The 18,384-nt window shown below is 42.5% G+C and overlaps 1 protein-coding gene across 3 annotated transcripts in view; it reads right to left on the bottom strand.

The window, feature by feature from the left end:
• Window positions 1–18,384, bottom strand: part of IQCK (IQ motif containing K) — a 139,750-nt gene that overhangs the window by 62,667 nt on the left and 58,699 nt on the right. For all 3 annotated transcript variants that reach the window (XM_054454213.2, XM_054454212.2, XM_063655232.1), the window contains one exon: window positions 6,253–6,337. In XM_054454213.2, coding sequence (XP_054310188.1) covers window positions 6,253–6,337 — 85 coding nt within the window. The remainder of the gene's footprint in view (window positions 1–6,252; window positions 6,338–18,384) is intronic.

Genomic DNA, 18,384 nt, shown 5'->3' with positions numbered 1-18,384 from the left:
TTTTTATTTTTTTTATTTTATTTTTTGAGTCGGAGTTACACTCTGTCGCCCAGGCTGGAGTGCAATGACGCGATCTCGGCTCACTGCAATCTCCACCTCCTGAGTTTAAGCAATTCTCCTGTCTCAGCCTCCTGAGTAGCTGGAATTACAGGCACCCACCACCATGCCTGGCTAATTTTTGCATTTTTTTAGTAGTGATGGGGTTTCACCATGTTGGCCAGGCTGGTCTTGAACTCCTGACCTCAGGTGATCCGCCCGCATCGGCCTACCAAAGTGCTGGGATTACAGGCATGAGCCACTGTGCCCGGCCTCCTTTTACTTAGCATAATGTTTTAAGGATTCATCCGTTTTGTAGCATGTAACAGTATTTTCTTTTTATATATGAATGTACCACATTTTTTTTTCTCCTTTCATCAGTTGATGGGCATTTGAGCTGTTTCCATTTTTTGGCTACTATGAATAATGCTTCTATGAACATTCATGCACAAGTGTTTGTGTGGACAGATGTTTTTTAGTTATCATAAACATATACCTAAGAGTGAAGCTGCTGGATATAAAGTGGATACTCTATGTTTAACTCTTTGAGGAACCGCCAAACTCTTTTCCAAAGTGGCTGCACCATTTTACATTCTCATCAGCAGTGCATGAAGGTTCCAAGTTCTCTATATTTTCACCAACACCTGTTATTGTGTTACTGTCTTTTTGATTATAGCCATGCTAGTGGATATGAAGTGATATCTCATTGTGGTTTTGATTATATTTCCTTATGACTAGTGATGCTGAGCATCTTTTCATGTTTATTGGCCATTTGTATATATTCTTTGGAGAGATGTCTACTCAGTCCTTTGCCAATTTTCTAACTGGATCATTTGTACTTTTACTGTTGGGTTGTGAGAGTTCTTTATATATTATAAATATGGGACCTTTATCGAATGCCTGAACTTGCAAATATTTTTTCCTGTTCTGTAGGTTCTTGTATCACTCACTTCATGAAGCACAAAATGTGTTTTTAATTTGATGAAGTCCAAGTTACCTATTTTATTCCATTTGTTACTTTTGCTTTTTGTTATATAAACTATTGCTTAATATAAGGTCATGAAAATTTACATCCATGCTTTCTTTTAATATTTTTATAGTTTTCACACTTTCATTTAGATATTTAATTAATTTTGAGTTAATTTTTTGTATAAGGTATGAAGTAAGGGTCTAACTTCATTCTTTCGCATGTGCATATCCAGTTGTTCCAGCATCATTTGTTCAAAGGACTATTCTTTCCCCCATTAAATGGTCTTGGCGCCCTTGTTGGAAGTCAGTGGACCATAAATGTAAGAGTTTATTTCTGGACTCTCAATTCTATTCCATTTATATACACATTTATCCTTATGTTAGTACTACTTAGTTTTGATTATTGCACTTTGTAGTAAGTTCTGAAATAGGGAAAGGTGAGTCCTCCAACCTGGTTCTTCTTTTTCAAGATTGTTTTGGCTGTTTTGGGTCCCTTTGCATTTCATACAAATTTTAGGACTGGCTTGTTAATTTCACAAAAAAAAGACCCAGCTGAGATTTCGATAGGCATTGTGTTGAATCTATAGATCAATGTGGGGAGTACTGTTAGCTTAACAATATCAAGTCTTCCAGTCAATGAACACAGGATGTCTTTCCATTTGATTAGATTTTCTTTAATATCTTTCAATGTTTTGCAGTTTTCAGCGTGCAAACCTTGCACTTCTGTTAAATTTATTCCTAATATTTTATTCTTTTAGATGCCATTGCAAATGGAATTATTTTCTTAATTTCATTTTCAGATTGTTCATTGCTAAGTGCATAGAAATTCAGTTGCTTTTTGTATACTGATCTTGTATCCTGCAACGTTGTTTATTAGTTCTAATAGGTTGTTTTTAGTGAATCTTTACAATTTTCTATATATAAGATCATGTCATCTATGACTGGAAATATATTTACTTTTTTGTTTCCAATCCAAATGCTTTTATTTCTTTTTCTTGCCTAATTTTCCTGGCTAGAACCACCAGTACTATGTTAAATTGAAGTGGCAAGAGAGGACATCCTCCTCTTGTTCCTAATATTGGGGGAAAATATCCAGTCTTTCACCATTAAATGTGATGTTAGCTTTGTGGTTTTCATAACTTTATCAGGTTGAGGAAATCCCCTTCTATTCCCAGTTTGTTAAGTGTTTTTGTCATGAAAACATTTTTAACAAATGCGTTTTCTATATCCATTGAGATGATCTCTGGTTTAAGTTCATTTTTAATTAAACAAAATCATACTACATTCTCTTTGTAAAAAAATGTGTTCAGTGTGGCCGGGTGCAGTGGCTCATGCCTGTAATCCCAGCACTTTGGGAAGCCGAGGCAGGTGGATCACCTGAGGTCAGGAGTTCAAGACCAGCTTGGCCAACATGGTGAAATCCCCCATCTCTACAAAAAACACAAAAATTAGCTGGGTGTGGTGGCGGGCGCCTGTAATCCCACCTACTCGGTAGGCTGAGGCAGGAGAATCGCTTGAACCCGGGAGGTGGAGATTGCAGTTAGCTGAGATCATGCCACTGCACTCCAGCAGCATGGGCAACAACAGCAAAACTCCGTCTCAAAAAAAAAAAGGTGTTCAGTATACATAAGGCTAGAGTCTTCCTAGTTCTTTCCCAACTGCCCCAAGGTACTCGCTGTTGTCAGATTGCTGTTTCCTTTTAGCTAATTTCCTATCCGTGTGTGTGTGTGCATGTGTTCAAAATATACAATATGCTTTAACAAAAAATGGCATAATAGTGTCAAATTACATTTGGCCTAAACCTGCCTCCATGGATCATGAACTGCAATCTACGAGTACATTCTTGTAACAAGTAGCTGAGTCTCAGCCAATCACAGTAGACAAGTTTCAGTCAATTGCAGGCTGCCAACTGATGAGACCACGTCCATATTAGGCAATGCCTAGCTGTAACCAATCAAGCTGTTTCTGGATGTCATTTCCACTTTCTGTCTATAAATAAGGCCTGCCTAGGTTGCTGGGTAGAGCTCTCTGAACCTCTCTCGTGGTTCTGAGTGCTGCCTAATTCATGAATTGTTCTTTGCTCAAATAACTTCTGTTAAATTTGTCTGAAGTTTTTCTTTTGACAATGTATGTATGCTGTTTCCTCTCCCCAGAATACCCTCTTGGTCCCAGCTGACATACCAGTGCCTACCTCCTCTTTAAAACTCAGGAAGTCCCTCTTTTCTGTGGTGCCTTCTAAGGTCATCCATACATCAGACATCTTTTCCTTCTAGTGATGGCTCAAAATTGTTCCCCCTTTTGTAGCCCCCTCTGGTTATGATTTTAGCAAGGGAGGTGTTTAGATTTGAACAGCCTGAACTTTCATACAGTACACACTGATACCCCCCTAAACATCTTTTTAGCTATAAACACATTTATAGCTATTGTGTGATGATGGTGCTATAGCCACAGTTAAATTTCAAGCCACTTTGACATCTTTTTATATAGCAGCGTTTGTTGGTATGATAAGTGGAATTCAGCTGTCTTACAGACTGCTTTTCATGCTGTATCCATATCACTAAGAATGAATCCCAAAGCTCCTTGCGTGTGGAAGGAAGAGGGTGGGTGGAATCTTACCATGGGAGAATCAGGGATGAACAGTTCCCCTTTTACTGTTACATACTGGTTACATACTGGGCTTCTGGGTATGATTTCATTTGAAATAAACAGCACACACCTGTTTCAAGGACGGGCTTGAAAATGACTATTTTATTGCACTTTGCTCTTACCTTTTCTTTATTGAGACAGAGTCTCACTCTGTCACCAAGGCTGGAATGCAGTGGCACAATCTCGGCTGACTGCAACCTCCACCTCGTGGGTTCAAGCGATTCTCGTGCCTCAGCCTCCCAAATAGCTGGGATCACAGGCATGTGCCACCATGCCCAGCTAGTTTTTGTATTTTTAGTAGATACAGGGTTTTGCCATGTTGGCCAGGCTGGTTTCAAACTCCTGACCTCAAGTGATCTGCCTGCCTTGGCCTCCCAAAGTGCTGCGATTACAGGTGTGAGCCACCACTCACAGTCTGCTCTTAACATTTCATAAAAATAGAAAAGTAAAATTGGTGATTCTAGTGTAACAAGTATAAGTCTCACAAATCAAAGATGGAATTCAAGTAGTATCTGAATGCCAGGAATATTTTGCCTTGGTTAGACATCCCTGGATGTAAGCTAACCTTCTGGTGTTCAATGAAGAAAAAAGACCACATTTATAAAATATGTATGAAATACTGAAAACCTACATTGTAAAAAACTATGTCTAAATCACAGGGAATAATAGGGGTTTCTGTAACAGGGTGTTTTTTTTGTTTGTTTGTTTGTTTTAACTCTTTGGGCATAGACTGCTCCTTTAATGTGCAAATATGTTATTTAACTTTCACACTTCCCTTTAGCCTATGGTTTCTGGAATGTACCATGCACAAAAGGAATGGAATAACTGGACAATATTGACGCATACAGTAAGCTCTTGTGTTCAGGGACAGTTCCATTAATGGGCATGTAGCAAATATTTGTTGATTAATTGTAGCTTGTTAGGATTAATCCAGCTTCTTAATTGATAGCTTTTTGCTGGTGTGTTTATCAGAGTCTCTTTTTCCTACACCAGCTGTGTATGGAGTATGAAGAGCTTTGGCCTCTATGGAGATCCACTGGGACCTTTCCCTCTGGCAGTGTTTGCCATTGCTGATGTTAAATGTAAGCTCATTCCATGATATCTGATGCTCAGATTTGGGGTAAGTCATCTTGCTACCTAGAATGGGAGCTTCATGGCAGCTTGTTAACATTGATACACTAATTGCCAAATAATTGGAGAGGTTGTATACTTTTTGGAATGATTTACACACGCTACTCTCATATGTATTTGGTGAGAACTTCTTACACATCACAATATTATCAGGAGGTTTTTTTTTTTTTTTTTTTTTGAGACAGGGTCTTGCTTTGTCACCCAGTTGTCACCCAGGTTGGAGTATAGTGGCACAATCATATCTCACTGCAGCCTTGACCTCTTTGGCTCAAGTGATCCTCCTGCCTCAGCCTCCCAATTAGCTGGGACTACAGATGCCCACCACTGCACCTGGCTCATTTTTGTATTTTTTTGCAGAGACAGGGTCTCACTATGTTTCCCAGGCTGGTCTCTAACTCCTGCCTCAAGAGATCTTCCTACCTTGTCCCTCCAAAGTGCTGGGATTATAGGCATGAGTCATCTTGCCCAGCCAGGATCCGGAGCTTTAAAAAAAGCTTACCTTTTCATCTAGAAATTCCACTTCTAGGATTCTCCTATATAAATGAGCAGACAAATGCGCAAAAATGACCACACAAAGGTGTCTACTGCAGCATTTATTACAATAATAAAAAATATTATAAATAACCTCAAAGTCTCAAATAGAAAAATGGTTAAAAAAGACAAGTTATAAAGGCAGAGGCTATTTTCTATGTTAAGTATTTATATGTCACTATGTGAATTCAGATTTTTAAAGTTTGTAGTTTTATACCAAAATGTTAACAATAATTATCTTTTGGTGATGGAGTTATCAGTGACTCAAAAATTTTTATTTATTTTATCCGACTTACCTGAATTTTCTAGTTTTTTTTTTTTCTAAAATGACAGTGTAGTTTTCTCTGTATATATAAATACAGGCCAGTCAACCCAACTTTAAAAGGTTAAGAGAGTACTTTTAATAACTGCAAAATAAGTTTTGGTAAAAAGTCTTGGTGTTTTTTTTTTTTTTGGAGACAGGGTATCTCTCTGTCTCCCAGGCTGGAGTGCAGTGGCACAGTCTCCACTTACTGCAACCTCTGCATCCTGGGCTCAAGCCATCCTCCCACCTCCACCTCCCAACAGCAGCTAGACTACAGATGTGCGCCACACGGGCTAAGTTTTGTATTTTTTTTTTTCTTTTTCTTTTTTTTTTTTTGGCAGATATAAGGTTTCGTCATGTTGCCCAGGCTGGTCTTGAACTCCTGGGCTCAAGTGATCCCCCCACCTTGGCCCCTGCAAAGTTCTGGGATTACAGCCATGAGCTACTATGCCCAGCCAGTTTCGGTAAAAATTCTAAATCACTCTTTAAGACCCATTTTACAGAGAATCCTATTTCTGAGGTCTGGATGTTAGCTATAATATCCTGTTCCTAACTCATCTAAGGTTTCCCCTGGACCCTCCACCTCACAAAAGTTCCCCATTAAATCAAATACCACAGTTGCATATGATTCTTACCACATAGGCTCTCCAGAAGGATTGAATGTAGAGGGCTGCTTCCTCTTCTGTCAGCAGGAGGGAGAGTGGGATTGGCGGCCTTGGGCTGAAAAGCAATAAAACGGTCATATGCCCATGAGAATCCAGTCCTTCAGCCTTGGCATTGCCTTTGACAACATAATGACCTCTCTGATTTAAGTGCTTCATCCATCCCCTTTCTTAGCAGGCAACAGTGTCATTTTAGATAGAAAAGTGTATGCTTGAGTTAGCATTTATTATTTTAAAATCTGGGAAGGATTTTTTAAAAAAACAGCATAATCTTAAATCATTGTTAGCCTGTTCTTCTTTTGAAGGACTCAGGCTGCTATACTTGCATTTTAGTCCTGAAGGTGCAACATACATATTACTGACAGGAGACTATTTGGATACAATGCAAGAGACAGAGGAGCAGCCGCCTTTATGTACTGCAGTATGACTGAGACATAATAAAGAGCTCTTTCTCCAACTTTCCATTGAAATTAAGGACTGCAGTTCATCTCTTTCCTGAAAGGAATACTGGAATTTATCTCTGATTAGTGTGCATTCCAGGTTAATGTAGTTTAAATTCAAGCACATTTTTAAGTTCTGCTGTTGTTACAGAAACATCAAGGGTTTGGTGTAGGTCTTGCTGCTCACCACACAGAATGCCAATTACTGAACTGATGAGTATTACCCGGGAAGAAGGCTCTAATCTTAATCGAATGCTGCAGCCAGGAGGAGATGGGATCAGTCTCAAATCCACCTCCCAGACAGACAAAAACTAGGGATTTATACAGCAGGGAAGAAATGTGACAATGTGTAAGAAAACAAGAACTAGGGAGGAGCAAGGAAGCAATCATGATGAATGAGGGCTCTGGCATCTTATTGTCTAGATGTGGTGATCTGATGAAGTTTCAGTTATTTGATCCTTTCTTTTTTTGAGAGGCCTGGGGGTCCTTCCCTGAGGAAGGAACTCAGATAAATTAAGTTTCAAGCTTTAAGACCAGAAGGGTCAATTTCTATGTTTATCTGAAAACAACAACAACAACAACAACAACAAAAACTATGGGATGATTGGGTTGGTTTCACTGCTTCATCTTAATAAGAAACAAAATATCTCAAGTGCTGGATCAGTTGATAGTGTCTGCTCTTGTGGGATTTTTCATATCATGGGATTTTTTTTAAAAATCAAAGATAGCACATTAAAAAATCAAGACTACATACTCTTTTTTTCCCCTAAAAGTTTAACAGAGGCACTAACCGATGACAAGGTCTTACAAATCTGTCTTAATTCAGGTTCTTTATGTTTCCCCCAAAGTAAAGCATAGCTACCTCTGAAAAACAAAGGCCAAGACTGTTCAGATATAAAAGAAAGAAACCCTCAAAGGATGTGGATCACATGGAGGCTGCTCCCAGTATAGCATCCCCAGAAATGACTTTGCAAGTAAGGGACTCCCAAGTGCCCTGGCCTCAAAACTCTCCCAAATAACAGCTAGAGCTTACAAGTAACTCATAGCACAGACAGGTTGACTAACCTGCCCAAGGTCACACAGCTTGTAGGTGCCTAGTGAGGATCTGGGCCCAGATCCGTACAATCCCAAAGCCCAAGCATCCCTTACCATAGGGTGCTGACACATCAGGCCTCAACTGGGCAAACACATGCAGATGCCCGGCCTGCCACAGACTGCAAAGCTAACTGGCAACAGTGCATGATTCTCCAGGATCCAAGGGTTTAATTTCCCTCCAAAAACTCTGACTTAAAAAAAGAAAAAGAAAAGCTTGATATAGTCTGTTTGTCTGAATGAATGAATGCTCTTTTGAATTCTTCCAGAACCAAAGAAATCAAAGCCACAAAGAACACAGAAGTTATCAGCAGTTGAGTGCAGTGCTGTTGCCAGGCTCTGGTTTTCTGGCTGGACAGGTCCTTTCTAAGAGACCAAGTAAAGGTGATTCTTCCATTTCTTCCTTTTTCTTTCCTTTCTTCCCTTCCCTTCCCCTCCCCTCCCCTTTTCTTTCTCTCTTTCCTTCCTTCCTTCCCTTCCCCTCCCTCCCTCCCTTCTTTCTCTCTCTCTTTCTTTCTTTCTTGGTGATTCTTCCATTTCTTCTTTTTTCTTTCCTTTCTTTCCATTCTTTCCCTTCTTTCTATCTCTCTTTCTTTCAATGAAGTCTCACTCTGTCCCCCAGGCTAGAGTACAGTGGCATAATCTCGGCTCACTGCAACCTCTGCCTCCTGGGTTCAAGCGATCCTCCTGCCTCAGACCCCTGAGTAGTGGGACTACAGAAGCATGCCACAATGCCCGGCCAATTTTTGTATTTTTTAGTAGAGATGGGGTTTCAGTGTGTTGGCCAGGTTGGTCTCGAACTCTTGACCTCAGGTGATCTGACTACCTCTGCTTCCCAAAGTGCTCGGATTACAGGCATGAGCCACCATGCACAGCCTCTTTTACATTTTTTAAGTAAATTTTCTTAAAATTGTAGAGACAGGGTCTCACTATATGGTCTCCAACTCTTGGCCACAAGCAATCCTCCCACCTCGGCCTCCCAAAGCACTGGAATTACAGGCATGAGCCACCCGCCCAGCCCGGGCTCCCTGTTTTCCACATTAAATGTCTCTCCTCATCCACTGTCCTGATTCTCTATATCTCAGTTGTGTGACACCAACAAATCACATCCCTGAAGTAATTTCCCTTCACTAGTTAAAATTCAACAGCTTCTAGCGAGACCTTGGTGTTTATAAGGAGACCTTGGTGTGTTGGCAGTGAATTCATGGGAATGATGCTCTAATGCCTTCTCACTGGCTGATATTCACTGAGAACTTTCTGGATCCCCTCCCAGCGGCCTTGCTCCTCATGCTCGGGCCCTGCGGGTGTCACTGGTAGAGGGTCCTGACTGCAAGTTGTCCAGGTTCTTGGCATTTTGAACAAAGAATTGTACAAAATGCCCAGCAAAGCAAAGAAAGAATGAAGCAACAAAAGAACGAAAGCAGGGATTTATTGAAAACGAAAGTACAAAAGTACACTCCACAGTGTGGGAGCGGACCCAAGCAGCGGCTCAAGAGCCCGAACACAGAATCTTCTTGGGTCCAAATAACCGCTAGCAGTTTCCCATTGGCCACTTCATGCTCACTTCATGTAAATGAAGTAAGTGGTAGCCAGCAATCAGTCTGATTGGTTGTAGAAAGCAGCCAACCAGAGGCTGAAGTGAAGTTATAAAGTTATACTTCTATGCAAACAAAGACTGGGCCGGCAATCAGTCTGATTGGTTGCGGACAGCCAATTTCTCATCTGCTGCACAGGAAATTTTGGAAGTTGAAAAGGGAGGAGCCTCTGGTCCTTTTGTTACTTAGGCGTGGAAAGTTAGGGTTTTCCTTTCAATTTAGTTCCATGATGTCAGCGTGAGACAGCCTTAGGTTCCCTGCCTCCAGACCCTATTCTCCTGCCTCACTGGCACTTGGCAGCTCCTCAAATATGTCTGCTTCTCCCACCTCAGGGCCTTTGCTAAGGTGCTTTCCTCTGCCTCCAGTATACCCCTAGCCAGGGGCACCCTGTACAGAGGTCCTGGTTGTTCTCTGCTCAAGGGCACCCAGCAGATCGGCCAGAGGGTGCTAAAACCCAGCACATGCTCTGCTCCTGGGTGTGTGGCCACATCTGCCCTAAGGTGAGGATACCTTTTCCTAATTTGCTCAAATGCACCTTGGGGCTGGTGCAAGGCCTGACACGTCTTTTTCCTGGTTCGTCTTATTACTGCTTCTGATCTCCATTCAAATGTTATTGAGGCGGGGTGCCGTGGCTCATGGGCCTGTAATCCCAGCAATTTGGAAGGCTGAGGCGGGTGGATCACCTGAGGTCAGGAGTTCAAGACCAGCCTGGCCAACATGGTGAAACCCCATCTCTACCAAAAGTACAAAACTTAGCGGGCCGTGGTGGTGTGTGCCTGTAATCCCAGCTACGTGGGAGGGTGAGGCAGGACAATCATTTGAACCTGTGAGGCAGAGGTTGCAGTGAGCCAAGATCGTGCCACTGCACTCCAGCCTGGGCAACAGAGCAAGACTCCATCTCAAAAAGAAAAAAAATGTAATTGAAAAATGTCCTTTGATTATATCAGGGCCCCAGGAAGCTTCTGTGTAATTTTCCTTCCTGGTCCTTGGCCCAATTTGGAGATAGAAGCCCTTGTAATTATCTAATTAATGCTCGAATCTTCTACTGGTCTGAAAGCTCCACAAGAGTAGACGCTGGTCCTGTGTTTGCTCCTCTTGGTATCTCCAGCACTTAGGACAATGTCTGGCACATAGTAGGCACACTCAACAAATACTTGTGGAGTGAGTAGTTGCCTCTGTGCCCAGCTGTGTGTTAAGCATTTTCTACACGTGAATTTGTTAAATCCACACAACATGAAGAATGAGTTGTTATCCTTTGTTTAGAGTTGAAACAACTGAGGCATAGAGGGGTAAAGGGACTCTGTGTTCAAGGTCATTGAGCATTTCCAGCTGAGAATGCAAACTGCCCAGGAAACAGTGGCCCAGAGAGAAGATGGGGCCAGCTCACAAGGTCAGTAGCATGGAAGTCAGGGTCTAGCAGCTGCTGAGTGTTAAGGAGAAGAAAACACAATCATTTGCTTCGAAGAAAAAAAAATGGGGGCAGGGAGGGTGCAGAATCATAGAAAACGCCCTCTTTGCTGAACTTTACAGTAATAACTTGGCAGATATTCATTTATCTGAACCTCCGCAGGGAATCCTATGTCAGGAAGGCTAAACAGAGTAGAGTTTGTCACTTGTGTTGGAGGGGAGATTTGATAGTGCCTTTCTGTTCAGCAGCAATTTTCCTGCTTTAAGTATATTTTTCACAACTGATGTCATGAAATCCTCAAAGTAACAGTATTCCTGTTTTGGAACAGCAGCAGGAAAACAGAACTGCAAATACCAGAACACAACGGGTGAGCCCAAACAAAGCGCTTTCACCAGTAACGAAACCCTGAACCGCTTTGCATCACAACAACATCTCCAAAAAGCAAAATGAGATTTCTAATAGGCCTTTAAGCAGCAGTAAGAGGCCACCTTTAGTGACATCCCTGCTTTCACAGCTAGATAACGGGGCGCTGTCTAGTTCCCAAACCAAGAATAAGTATGAGAAAGCCATGGTAAATCAGGCCAAGGACTTACTCTTCGAAGAGTAGTCCTGGGAATTATCAATCATTTCAGCGGGCCAGCTTGAAGGGAGAGAAGCTATGCCAGGCCCTTTCCTCTCTCTTGGAATCAGTGCAACTGGCTTAAGGTCAAATAAAAATAAAGGGGCGACTGCTCATCACCAGGGAACTAGGGAGGAGAGAGATAAACACGTCAAGCACAGAAGGAGGCAGCTGAGGCCTTAAAGTGCTTAAATCAGACATCCCCAAAGCAGACGTTTTTGCATGTTCAGACGGGCACAACAGCACTGCTGGGTATGTTTCCAAGGAGAATTGTTATACTAGTAATGCTCATTTGTCATGTCCTCCTCCTTTTTTTCTCAAATGTGAATACATTTGAACCATAAGAATCAATGCTGGCCGGGCGCGGTGGCTCCCACCTGTAATCCCAGCACTTTGGTAGGCCGAGGTGGGTGGATCACCTGAGGTCAGGAGTTTGAGATCAGGCCAACATGGCGAAACCCCGTCTCTACTAAAAACACAAAAATTAGCTGGGCGCAGTGGCAGGCACCTGTAACCCCAGCTACTCAGGAGGCTGAGGCAGGAGAATTGCTTGAACCCAGGAGGCAGAAGTTGCAGTGAGCCGAGATTGCACCACTGCGCTCCAGCCTGTGCAACACAGCGAGACTCCATCTCATACAAAAAAAGAATTAATGCTATAATTCTGAGAAGGAACAAGAATTTATTTTTCTGATTGTGTTGTGTATATATAAATGTATGTGCACATGTGTGCGCATACACATGCTTCTTTCCCCTTTTTCAGATGCAAAGCAAAAGATTTGCAGGACATGAAGATACAGCATGCTAACAAAATACATAATAAGAAAATCTGAGACATTAATCTTGATCAATTTCTTCATCCAGTTCAAAGACAATTAGAGAGGTGTCATCAAAAATCATATTTAATCAGAATAAAGAAAGGAAGAAAGCTTGCTTGAGATTGAAAATGAAATTTTGGAATCAAAATTCTATCCACTTTTCTTTCTTTCTCTTTTCTTTTTTTGACAGGGTCTTGCTCTGTCACCCAGGCTGCAGTGTAGTGGCATGATCATAGCTCACTGCCGCCTCAAATTCCTGGGTTCAAGCTATCCTCCCACCTCAGCCTCCTAAACAGCAGAGATTACAGGTACACACCACCATTCCCAGCTAATTTTTTTTTTTTTTTTTGTATTTTTGTAGAGACAAGGTCTCACTGTGTTGCCCAGGTTGTGCCCAGGCTCTCCACTTTTCTTTTCTTTTTCTTTTTGAGACGGAGTCTCACTCTTGCCCAGGCTGGAGGGCAATGGTGCAATCTCGGCTCACTGCAACCTCCGCCTTCCAGGTTCAAGCAATTCTCCTGCCTCAGCCTCCTGAGTAGCTGAGATTACAGGCGCCTGCCACCATGCCCGGCCTTCCACTTTTCATTAACTAAGAGATTAAGTTGTTTTCTTGGAACACGAAAGCACAACCCAGATGTAAAGCCATTTACAAAGATGGCACATGCTGTAAATCAATCCTCATGAAGTTTTGCAATACACTAGTATTTGATAATGGCCACTTGTCACAGTCAGCAGAAGAGACCTTACCCAGTCCTTGCTTTCCATCCTAACTGGGTTCCCAAATGCTCTATATTGAGGCATCATATTCTTTTTTCTTTTTTTTAGGCGGAGTCTCACTCTGTCACCCAGGCTGGAGTGCAGTGGCAAGATCTCGGCTCACTGCATCCTCTGCCTCCCAGGTTCAAGTAATTCTCCTTCCTCAGCCTCCCGAGTAGCTGGGATTACAGGTGCCTGCCACCACACCCAGCTAATTTCTGTATTTTTAGTAGAGATGGGGTTTCAGCATGTTAGCCAGGCTGGTCTCAAACTCCTGACCTCAAGTGATCCTCCTGCCTCAGCCTCCCAAGGTACTGGGATTACAGGCGTGAGCCACCACGCCCTGCCGAGGCATCACATTCTTGACTTATAAACTTAAAATATTTCTAAAAAGTACAACAGAGGTTATCTGGAATGGTACTCCCAGACATATGGTGACTAGCAGTTAGGATGGAATCTCATAGGATTCTTTCAATTCCAGCCTTCTGTGAACACATGAATAGCTCCAAAACCCACAGAGCATTACTCTCTGTAGCCTTAAAGCATATTTAGAAATCATGGTTACCAGGATATGATGCTGCTTTGGCCCCTTCACTAATCTCTACCCTGGGAGATCAACAAGCGGTTATTACTCCAGCATCAGGCTGAATCATTCTCCTAGTTACATGCAGAGCTGAGTCCCATTTTACCAACCCCATCATTGAAGCTGCGTACGTGTCCAGATAGCAGAACTCACCAAGCAGCAAAGTGCAAGACCACATGCCCCCATGTGGGTTTCAGATATAACCATTTTTTAAAAAAAAACAAGGCTGTGACACTTGATATTTCTTTTTAAAAATATGCCCAGATTGTGGTGTTATTTAACGTCTTTGTAACTGATTACACATTTTCTCTAGTGTGACTAAAGGAAAAATTTAAGGAGACCCACCTACTCCCCAGTCTCCCTCTCCTGGATTTAAAGGGTGGGCCCAGGCAAGGGGGATGTTCAGAAGGGCAGACCACCTACCTCCCCACCCTTTTCAAACCTCTCACAGGGGATCTTCACCTTTTTTGTGTCACGGATCCCTTTCTACTTTGGCGGTTTGGATTCCTTCTCACAATAATGTTTTTAGCGACATGAAAGTAAATACATAGGATTACAGCAAACCAATTATATTGAAATAAAGGTATCAAAATATTAAAACAAGAGCTGGTGATATAGTAATATATGTGCTTCTAAATTATGCAGTAAATAAAAAGAGCTAATAGCAGGCCAATTAACTACTGTAATTTGAAAGGTGTGACAAGTATAAATGGTATTTCTCGATCTCTGCAACAACTGTAATGTGACAGGAGAATATCTGTGATTGCTGTCAGGGACAAACTCACAGATACTTTGGAAACTACTGAGGTTTGTTGTCCGCATTCATACTTAAAGGAGACGCTGGATTTAAGTGAGAGATTAGTGAAAATAAAGAGGGAATTTCCTTCCCCTTCCAAGTTCTGGGACCCCTGAATCGTAGACAGTTAGTTGTGGCTGGAGCTGGGGAAAGATGGGTTTTATATCCAGTTGAAGACTGAAGACTAAAGATTTAAAAATAAACAGGATGGGCCAGGTGCAGTGGCTCATGCCTATAATCCCAGCACTTAGAGAGGCCAAGGAGAGAGGATGGCTTGAGGTCAGAAGTTCAAGACCAGCCAGGACAACACTGTCTCTATAAAAAACATAATAAATTTTTGGCTGGGCACAGTGGATCAGGCTTGTAATCTCAGCACTTTGGGAGGCAGAGGCCGGCAGATCACTTGAGGTCAGGAGTGCGAGACCAGCCTGGCCAACATAGTGAAATCCCATCTCTACTAAAAATAAAAAAATTAGCCAGGCAAGGTGGCACATGCCTCTAGTCCCAGCTACTTGGGAGGCTCAGGCAGGAGAATCGCTTGAACTTAGGAGGTGGAAGCTGCTGTGAGCCGAGAGCACACCACTGCACTCCAGCTGGATGACAAAGCGAGACTCCATCTCAAATAAATAAATAAATAAATAAGGCTGGGCACGATGGCTCACGCCTGTAAGGTTCCAGCACTTTGGGAGGCCGAGATGGGTGGATCACGAGGTCAGGAGATCGAGATCATCCTGGCTAACACGGTGAAACCCCGTCTCTAGTAAAAATACAAAAAATTAGCCAGGCATAGTGGCAGGTGCCTGTAGTCCCAGCTACTTGGGAGGCTGAGGCAGGAGAATGGTGTGAACCCGGGAGGCGAAGCTTGCAGTAAGCCGAGATCGCGCCACTGCACTCCAGCCTGGGCGACAGAGCGAGACTCCATCTCAAAAAAAATAAATAAATAAAATACATAAATAAATAAAAATTTAAAAAAACTTGTGATTTAAAAAAAAAAAAAACAAGGATAAATCCTAATGGTGAAATGAGATGATCTAAAAAGAGTGACCAGAAAGTTATGGAATTTGGCCAAAAATTATTAAAGGGCTGCTATCCAGATGGCAGATGGAGTCAATGTAATATAGTGTGGTGGTTAGTGGGAAAAAAGAAAAAACTTTTCATATTTTTATCCCCAATAATTTGTGATTTTTCAGTGTACTCATTAAATTTTCAAAAGAGAACTGTTATTTCCCCTACTCTGGTTCAGTAAAGGGATCCCATTCAGCCAGTTGCTCAGGCCTGAAATCTCTGTTGCATTCTTGACTCCTCTCTCCCAACATCCAATCCATCAGCAAGTCTTCTTGGTTCCAACCTCAAAACATGTCCCAAATTCAATTTATTTTACTTCCTCCTCTCCATGAGGGCATCATCTCTTCACTGTAGTCACCTCCCTGTATGCACTATTAGGTTGATTTCAGTCAATACGGCATCCAGCTGCCGGACTGATCTTTTTAACAGGTACACTGAATGCTGGGTGTGGTGGCTCACGTCTGTAATCCCAGCACTTTGGGAGGCTGAAGTGGGAGGACTGCTTGAGGGCAGGAGTTCGAGGCTGCAGTGAGCTATGATCGCACCACTGCACTCCAGCCTGGGCAACACAGTGAGACCCTGACTCAAAAAAAAATTGTGTGTGTTGTTTTAAGCACCAACTTTGTGGTAATTTCTTGCAGTAGCCCTAGGAAACTAATATACTAATTCCCATCTTATGATCCTTAACTTAATCACATATGCAAAGTCCCTTCTGCCATATAAGGGAATATATATATTTACAAGGTCTGGGAATTGGATGTGGACATCTTGAGGGCACTAAAAGGAAAAACCTTTGTTTCTCTACTCGCAAGACTTCTGACACCAAATGTGTGGGTTTTTCACACCACGCAATTCTCCAGCTCTCTGCAGATACCAACTGGGCGTCCTACAATTTATTTTTTATTTTGTTTTTTTTTGAGATAGGGTCTCACTCTGTTGCCCAGGCAGGAGTGCAGTGGCATGCTAACGGCTCGCTGCAGCCTCCATCTCCCAGGCCCAAGTGATCCTCTCCCCTCGGCCTCCGGAGTAGCTGGGACTACAAGTGTGTGCCATCACACCCAGCTAATTTAAAAAATGTTTTGTAGAGATAGGGGGTCTCACTATGTTGCCCAAGCTGGTTGCAAACTCCTGACCCTAAGCAATCCTCCCGCCTCGGCCTCCCAAAGTGCTGGGATTACAGGCACTACAATTTAATTTAACTCTGACACTAACTACCCATAGTTAGTGCAGACCCCACAGAAGGCCCACAGGGAGCCCACAGGATAAGGGCTTAGTCCCACAAGAATGCTCTCCACTACAGATGCCAGTCACAAGGAATGGGTCTCCAGGTTACTCACACTTCTGGTCTGACTTGGCTACAAATTGGGGGCTCCCACAACCCCCTCCTCAAGTTCGATAATTTTCTACAACAGCTCATAGAACTCAGGGAAAACGCTTTACTAAATGGTGGGGCTAAGATTGGAGTCTAGATGTGCCTGCCATACTGCTTCGCACAGGCTCTCTGAACTGGTTCTTTTTTTTAAATTTTTTTATTTTTTTTGAGACAGAGTCCTGCACTGTCACCCAGGCTGGAGTGCAATGGTGTGATCTCAGCTCACTGCAACCTCTGTCTCCTGGGTTGAAGCAATTCTCCCACCTCAGCCTCCTGAGTAGCTGGGACTACAGGCGTGCACCACCACACCCAGCTAATTTTTGCATTTTTTTAGTAGAGATGGGGTTTCACCACGTTGGCCAGATTGCTCTCGAACTCCTGACCTCAAGTCATCTGCCAGTCTTGGCTTCCCAAAGTGCTGGTATTACAGGCGTGAGCCACCGTGCCCGGCCCTGAACTGGTTCTTAAACAGCCATGGAGAAACAGCAGGAAGAAAGAACAGAAGCAGTACTGAGTGCCCCTGAGAAAGGGCCACCCACATGTCAAACCTCCAGCAAGAGGGAGGCACTAGAGAATTTATACATCTCAGCACGTCCCAAATTCAGGAAACAGCTTTCCTTCCTCCCTCTATTTGAAGATGAATGTGAATATAAAAAGCAAAGATGACTTACTATCCTCTTGGGACTCTCTGGCCTCCGAAATTACTGACACAGAAATCTACTCTTCTATAAGACAAAATAAATTAAAAGGATTTTTTTTTCTATCAAGAGGGCATGACAGCAAATTTTCTGCCATGCCACCATTTAATTATAATCTTTAGTATGAAATGCAGTTTTTTGTGCCACTCCGAAGGTAGGAGCATTTTCAGTTCCACTATCAGCCTCAGCACAAATAGATCATCATGCGACTGGAGCTTGTCCTCAAACGACACGGTGACACTTTTGTTTTCACCTCCGTTTTTGGTCACAAGATACCTTTCATCAATATGAACATATCATAGGTTCCCCCAGCCCCCCACCTTTTTTTTGTTTCAAGGATAAAACTTAGCTGAAAAGACATTTCACCCAAAGCAACCTTTTCTTTTCAAAAACACAATCTTTGTTTCATTGAAGGTCTCAGTTTTAATGATGTCTTTCATGAGCCTTCCCTTCTGGGACATGAGACCAGAAAGGCAGTGGTGCACTTTTGCTCTTCATGCTCATTTAGTTATTTATTTTTGCAAATGAATCTGACCAATTCTCAGGGCCATTCTTTTTGGCCAAAATAGAAATTTAAACTTTTTCTCTTCTTAATGTGCTAGAAAATAATTTCATTGCCTCTGATTGGCTGGTTGAGTCACGACGACATACTACAAAAGAGGATGGTGCTGGATTAATAAACAGCACTAAAGCCAACGGGAGATATGACATCATCTACCCCTGTTAAAAGGTAAGGACAAAAACACCCTCATCACCCTTCAATTAGAGTATGTGGCAGATGTTTTTTGTTTGTCTGTTTGTTTGTTTTTGAGATGGAGGCTTGCTCTATCACCCAGGCTGGAGTGCAGTGGCACCATCTCAGCTCA

This window comes from Pongo pygmaeus, chromosome 18 (assembly GCF_028885625.2).
Source record: "Pongo pygmaeus isolate AG05252 chromosome 18, NHGRI_mPonPyg2-v2.0_pri, whole genome shotgun sequence".
Lineage (NCBI taxonomy): Eukaryota > Metazoa > Chordata > Mammalia > Primates > Hominidae > Pongo > Pongo pygmaeus.
The sequence above is the reverse complement of the archived record's forward strand: the minus strand, read 5'-3'. Positions and strand labels throughout refer to the sequence as shown.